This window comes from Fukomys damarensis, unplaced genomic scaffold, assembly GCF_012274545.1.
Source record: "Fukomys damarensis isolate Sample0158 unplaced genomic scaffold, DMR_v1.0_HiC HiC_scaffold_19, whole genome shotgun sequence".
Lineage (NCBI taxonomy): Eukaryota > Metazoa > Chordata > Mammalia > Rodentia > Bathyergidae > Fukomys > Fukomys damarensis.
The window spans coordinates 60117962-60125385 of record NW_022900931.1 but is presented as its reverse complement, the minus strand read 5'-3'; the positions used below and the strand labels follow the sequence as shown (position 1 = coordinate 60125385).

The following is a 7424-nucleotide window of genomic DNA, read 5'->3' as shown; positions in this document are numbered from 1 at the left end:
TGGTTCACTATTGGCCTTTTCATCCTCATTTGCCCTACTGTTTGCCATTGGTGAACTGGAAATGTGTCTTTGTGTCTTGCTTAAGTTTTTTCCCATTTTTATTTTTGTTGTCTGACTGTCCTTGTTTTAATATCTCGATTATCACCCAAATCTTCCTGATATAGCTGCGCCCTAGCTTCTGGGTCTCTAACAACCCACAGACATTCTCATCTCCATAACATCAGAGAAAACAGCTTATTAAATCAACCACAATCCTTTATCCCAACCAGCAACACAATATGATCAAGAACAACTTGGAAACTGACCACCTGTGGTAGTCACTAGTCTATCACCCTTAAACCATTTGAATTGAAATCAAGAAGCAGTCCAAAAAATGTCTGCAGTGAACAAACTTTTCAATATAGTATATTTACCATTTAGGATGGGGGCTCAGACAGAGCTAGGACTCAAGACCCTTAATCTCAGTTAGCTGATGGCTGAACCTCATGATGCAGACTGACCTCCGGATGCAAGGCCCAGATTGAGTTCCCCAAACTTCTGAACGGTTGAATTCCACACCGTTCTACTACAGGTTTCCCATGCCCTTTCTTTGAAGATACTCAATTTTGGAAACTTAGAAAAATACCCTTGATGACCACTTCTACCTCTGCAGAGTGGGTCCAAAGACTGGCTCAATCAGGAGGTCTGAGATTGGGGGGGGGTTGGGGAGTTGTGGGAATTCAGGGGCGTCCGCTTGGCTACCTTCGAAGGTGCTGGAGCCATGGTGGCTCCTGGTGGGGGAAGGCTGCATACTCTTTTCTTCATCTGTTGGCTTTTGCATGGAGATGTTGGGATAAAGGAAATAGCTACATAGATGTTGGCAGCTTATTGGATTGATTTTCATGTCAGTGTTCTTAACATTAGCCTATTGTCTCTGGCCATTTCCATAGAGCAGGACATGTTGTACTCCTCTGTTGATGTAATTCATTCAGTTATCATTTATATTATGTCATTCATTCACTAGTTCATTTAGCATATATTTATGGGCTTGGTGTTGTGTTTCTCTTCTCTTCTCTTCTCTTTGGACTGTATAAATCTTCTGCACATGGTTGAAAAAGCTGAACCCAAGCAGACCTAAAATGCTTAGAGGGGTTGTGAGCAGAGAGGACAATCTGAGTAGTTTTCCTTACTACTCTACTCTGGCTGGTCAAAAGAAACTTTAGATCAGTTAAATTTGGTAAAATATATTGTAGCAAAGAAACCACTTGTGATTGAATAATAACCTGAATCAGTAACAATTGAGAGATCTCTATCAAGCAATGTATACAGGCAATAATTATCCACAGGAAAAGGAACTGACTCACAGAAAGAGCTTATTGGTTAAGCTCTATTTTTGCCTTATTTGCACATGTCTGAGCAGCGTGCAGCCATGATTGCCAGAAGCCTGACTGCTATGATTTGGCTGAGATTTGCTTACCTGTTACAAGAGTATATTCTCAAATCACCTGCAGTTTTTTTATATATTGGTTTAGCTTCCAATTTGGTATATTTTAGGTCAAATTTAACAAGATCTACCCTTGGATAACACCAATGTCCAGTTTTCTTATCTTTTGGCGGAAGAAATGCACCTGTAACAAGTCATTAGCCTTATATTTCACCAGTGGCTCCAGTGACGCAGTGCAATGTACTCTTCCCTCATCTTGTATTCTGTGAGAGTTGGGAAGAGTGGGGTGGTAGGATGAGGTTCAGTTTCTGTACTCCTTAGTTCTATCCTCAGTTTAGAGTGAGCGAGAGGTAGAGAAGTAAGGACAGATATGTAGAGATTAGCAGTAGTGAATGTGTGTGTGTGTCTGTGTGTGTGTGTGCCTGTGTGTGTGTGTGTGTGTGTGTGAGAGAGAGAGAGAGAGAGAGAGAGAGGCATATAGTCCCAGAAACCTTACCACCCTGTAAAAACACAAAACAGTTACTATAGTATAGATTTTTTTCATATGAGCTAGGTATTTTTCATCTGAATTCCTATGAATAGTAATTTAACCATCACAATAGCCCTATGGGATTGATAATATTCTTTCATGTGAAAAATAAAGACTACCGAAAATGTTAAGTCACAATGTGAACAGATTTTTGTACTTACACATATACCCAAATGGATCCTTATCTTCTATGGGGCCACTGAACCCTTTGAAGATCTAACAGAACTACAAACTATTGTATCTTCTAGAGCAGTGAACATGGAATATCCACCCAAATATCTGTACCCAGAATCAGAAGGATTGGGGACCTCCTACAAGTTGACCCCAAATTGTAGCTTAAAGATCATGCCTGTACAATGGCTACAGGGGTCTGAGATTAAGGATGTGCAGGACAAAGAATATCACCCTGGCCTATACCTGTGATCTTCTTGTCCACAGGGAAGCGTATTTGCCTTGGAGAAGGTATCGCCCGAGCTGAATTGTTCCTGTTCCTCACCACCATCCTTCAGAACTTCTCCATTTCCAGCCCAGTGGCTCCTGAGGACATTGACCTCACACCCCAGGAAGTTGGTCTTGGCCGAGTAGCCCCAACATACCAGATTTGCTTTCTGCCTCGCTCAGGGGAATGAGGAAAGTGGAACAAAGGATTTCAGGGTCATTCAGTGCCCTGACTCTGTAGAGAATGGCCCCTCATTTCCTCCCTCTGAAAATCCTGTTGTGAGCCAGCATTCTTTCCCCTACCTGCTTGCTACTCCATGCAACAGTTATTTCTGTAGGCTTCCTTCTGTACTGTCTCAGTTCTTCTAAAGTTCTATGCTGTGTTCCTTTCACATGTGGATAAAGTTGTAGAATTTGGTAATGAATCAATAATAATGAAGCCCTTTCTTTGGTGTAAATAAAGAAGCTGGGGGTAAAAGGAAAAATTTGACTCAAGGACGTTCTGGAGTTCTGCCTCCCAGGCTACATCTCATGGTGAGAGATTTCTCCCTTTCCCAGAGCAAGCACAGTTTGAATTTGTCAGCTCTCTGTGCTCTATCTTCTGTGCTAATGGGTTCTGTGTAGGAGTGTCCCTCTCCATAGCCCCAGGTGTTGGGTGCATTGGTCATACCCATTTTAAAGACAATAACAAAGGCCAGCTAATGGCATTAGCTGCCTAAGGTCACGTTGCCAGTGAGTGGAGGATCAGATTCATATTGTGGCTGTAAACCGCAACCTCCTCACTATGGCACCACTGAATGAAGATTAAGTTCACCTACATAAAATAGAACACTCTAAAGTGTGCAAGATAATGCTATCTAGTTCATTTACATGGTTCTATGTGTATTACTGTCTAGTTTCAGACATATTTGTTAGTTTTGGAGAATAAAAAACCTGTACCAATTAAGCAGCTACTCCCTGTTCCCCTTACGCCAGCCAATCTGATGAGCCAATCTGATTTCTGTCTCTATGGACTTGTTTCCTGTATGTTTCATATAAATTGACTTATAACAAGATAATGCTATCTAGTTCATTTACATGGTTCTATGTATATTACTGTCTAGTTTCAGACATATTTGTTAGTTTCGGAGAATAAAAAACCTGTACCAATTAAGCAGCTACTCCCTGTTCCCCTTACGCCAGCCAATCTGATGAGCCAATCTGATTTCTGTCTGTATGGACTTGTTTCCTGTATGTTTCATATAAATTGACTTATACAACATATAATGTGTACTTGTTTTTTTAACCTTTACATGACATTTGGAGGTCATATGATGCTGAAAAAATAGTCATATGCTGCCTTTGGACTCCCTAATTCTCCTTCTTAGCTGCTTCTCACTGCTTCTTTTCTCTGTGAAAGAGCAACTTCAACCGCTATCCCTTGTGATGTGTGACTCTATGCTGGCACCATGGATTTTGCTTTAAATCTCTTGAGTAGCAAAGAAATCTGCAAAGCCTGATCACCACAGGCGAAGAAGTGATCTCTGCCATTTCAGAGAAGCTTTTTTTGAGAGCATCTCCAACACCTCAAAACCAGCTCCATGAAGGGTCATCATGTTTACTTTTCACTGTTTGGCTTTTAGCTCCTGGAACACTGTGTGACATATGACAGTTGTTGAAAGCATATGCTGAGGAATGAATGAAAGACTAAATGAAACATTGGCTAAATCAGGCACCTCTTAATCTCCCGCTTCAAATGAAGCCCGACCTATCCTTTCAGACCATGTCCCATTCTCTATAGCTCACTTTCTTGAAGTGAGAAAAACATTCCCATTCCCTAAGAGACCAATGGTGTCAAATCTGACTTCTAGTTATACTTGATCTCTCACCCTGCATGACATTTGCTCATAGAGCCACCCACACTGGGATTGGCCTCCACATATCCTGCCCTTTGGCACTACCACACATCCTGGAGAGAAATGTAGTACATTCAAGTTTTTTTTTCTTGAAGATATCTATAGCCAGCCAGCAGTGAAGGGCAGGCTGGCTTTCAGAGTCTCCATTCAGATGCTGAACACTGGGCTTCTGTAAGGTCTTCTGCAAAGAGGGAATGAACTTTGGACTCCCTGTATTCTCTGGAAACTTAGTGGAGTTTATGCTAAGATAGATTCCTGACAACCACCTTTGCCCCAACCACAGGAGAAAAGCAACAAACACAGCAGCCTACCTTTCAAGGGAGAAGGAACTGTGAATGGCAGGTAGAGCAAGAACCATGGTGCTATTCAACTTCATCTTCTTCATCATCCTGATTAGCCTCTTGCTACTCTAGATCTGGTGCCACTCAACCTCCAAGTGTCAGCCTTGCACCTGGACCCTGGCCTCTAACATTCCTGGGAAATATGTTGCAAACAGTCTCTAAGGGTTTTCTTGAGTCCTTCCAAGAGGTAAGATGAGGAGAAGGAATGTGAGGCAGGTCGTGGGCACAAGAGGGAAAAAGATCATAGATATCAAGGCAGTCTGAGGTTCTAACTTTGGGTTGAACTCTCCAGATTAGAATTCTGTTCTTTCAGCTACCATGTGACCAATCTACTCTCTTCCATAAGCTTCTGGAATACCTATAGAATGTATGGAGAGCATGTAGATGGGAGGAGAATTTCTTATAGATTTGGGCAATTGTGGGAAAAGGAAAGCTTCAGGAAATTGGATGTGGAGAGTTAGTGCAATTAATAAAATTCAAGGCTGTGAAGGCTTTGGTAGAGCCAAGGACACTAGAGGAAGGGAATGTTTGAGGGGCTTGAATGGAGCCACATAATTCAAGTCTTGTTGGGTGGGAGCTGCTGTCAACAGAGCTCAGGCTACTGTGGAAGATATGACCCAGCTGTGACATTGGATAACCCTTTTCTTGGATGAGCTAGTGAGATGTGGACCCCGTCTCCAGAACTGTGGGAAAAGCATGACAACATCTTTACAAACAACCTGGAATCGGAGCCTCCTGTTGTCCTGTGTGGACATGAGGTAATCAGGGAGGCCCTTGTGGATCAGACTGAGGCCTTCTCTGGCCGAGGACTCATTAGGATCACTACGCACATCTCACAGGGAACTGGTGAATGAAAGATGCTTGGGAGGTGGAGAGGAGAGAACATTAAATGAGTCCTCCCACCTCTCATTCCGTGTCTTACTATTCAGATGAGACAAATGCCAATGGAAAGCATTGGAATGTCCTTCAGCAATTATGTCTAACTACAATGAAGGACTCTGAGATAGGGAAGTGGAGTAGTAAGGGGCTAATCAGAAAGGAGGCTGAGTATTTGTTGGTGGAACTGTGGAAATCGCAGGGTGAGGGATGAGGTTCTACAAGATGGTGGCATCGGGAGGGAGAGCATGACTGATAGATGCTCAGAGCCAGACAGATGCAGCAATTGAATTAGGGAGAGAGAAAGAGGAAATAAGAGACTTAAAAGAGGAACAGCAAGGTATACACAGACAGAAGATAGAAAGAGAAGATGTGTAGACATAGGAACTTCAAGATAAAAATTTAGAAACAAAGAAGATAAACAATAAATTGTCAGGGCGAGCACAAAATGTTGGCAGGAGAGGGTGATGGTAAGACAGGTATATGAAAAGAAAGCAAACACAATCTCAAAGGAAGAGTCAGAGGTAAGACTAATGAGAAGATAGAAAGAGAATGTGTAGACATAGGAACTTCAAGATAAAAATTTAGAAACAAAGAAGATAAACAATAAATTGTCAGGGCGAGCACAAAATGTTGGCAGGAGAGGGTGATGGTAAGACAGGTATATGAAAAGAAAGCAAACACAATCTCAAAGGAAGAGTCAGAGGTAAGACTAATGAGAGACACAAATATACAAAGAAAGTCATGTAACATAGACACCTAAAGTACTACAGACACAGAGGGGGAAATGAACAAAAAGAAAGGCTTAGATGAAAAGACCCAGTGAAAGAGTCTTGCCAAGAGACAAACAATTCAAGTTCGTGTGCAAAGATGAACCACCAGGTCAGAGGTACCCAGAAGAACAAGGTAAGGGACACCTAGGTCTCCAAAATAAACCTCTTTTCCCTGGAGGTTTCTTTGGGCCCAATCCTCCTTCAATCTGTGATGGCCAATATCATCTGCTCCATCATTTTTGGTGAGTTCTTTAATTACCTGGACCCCACGCTCCTGCAGCTGCTAAGTTTGCTGAATGAATCCTTCCATGCTGTCAGTTCTTTCTAAGCCAGGTGAGGACAAAGATTCCACAATTACCTAGCAATCAAGGTAGATGTATCCTAGAAAGGGATGACGTTTTTCCTGTCTTGAGCAAGAAGGCATCACCAGGCCAGATCCCTGGAGAGGAGTCCATTTCCATCTCTCCCTGTTTCTGTACATTGTAATTCCCACAAGGCTGTTGTTAGCATCTAGCATCACTCTGTAAGGGGAATTAGAAAATGGTACCCCTCCGCAAAGGAAATGTGTTGTTTAAGTTAGCTTATCATTGCACAACCTGAGAAGCTCTGCCCTAGGGAGCTCTCCAAGTCCTGGTGAGAGGTGCGCATGAACTCATGCCTTTTTCTTTCTCTCTGGTGTCTTCCTTGCTTCCCTCTAGGTGTTTGAACTGCTCTCAGGAATCCTTCAGCACTTTCCTCATCCTCATGCTAGTTTGTACAGTACCACTCAAGAAAGGAGTGATTTTTGTCACTCCAGGAAATCCTGCACCACAGTGTTCACCTCAAGATTTCATTGATTGTTTTCTGCTTGGCATGGACTAGCAAGAGCTGGGCTGGATGACAGGGGATGGGAAAGGGAGCTGGACACGGTACTGATGCTGACCTCATATGTTTGGATACCCATGTGTACATACGTGTTGTGTAAGTATTAAATACTTTCTTACAGATGATTCAGTGGGCCACCAGCCCAACCAATTTCCCCCAACCCTCTAGTACTCCAGTTTCAGCTTCCCCAAGAATGTCTTCTAAGAGATTTCTAAAGAATGCCCATCTGGCCGCGAACCCATGCTCCCTCCCCTTACGTGTCAGTTCACATATGTTCTTATTAGT

At 42.6% G+C, this 7424-nt stretch overlaps 1 protein-coding gene across 1 annotated transcript in view; it reads left to right on the top strand.

Moving 5' to 3' along the window:
- Nucleotides 1-3236, top strand: part of LOC104871669 (cytochrome P450 2B4) — a 28327-nt gene extending 25091 nt beyond the window's left edge. The window contains exon 9 of the mRNA XM_033765804.1: nucleotides 2391-3236. Within this exon, the coding sequence (XP_033621695.1) occupies nucleotides 2391-2581 (191 nt within the window). The 3' untranslated portion in view covers nucleotides 2582-3236. The remainder of the gene's footprint in view (nucleotides 1-2390) is intronic.
- The last annotated feature ends 4188 nt before the right edge of the window (nucleotides 3237-7424 follow it).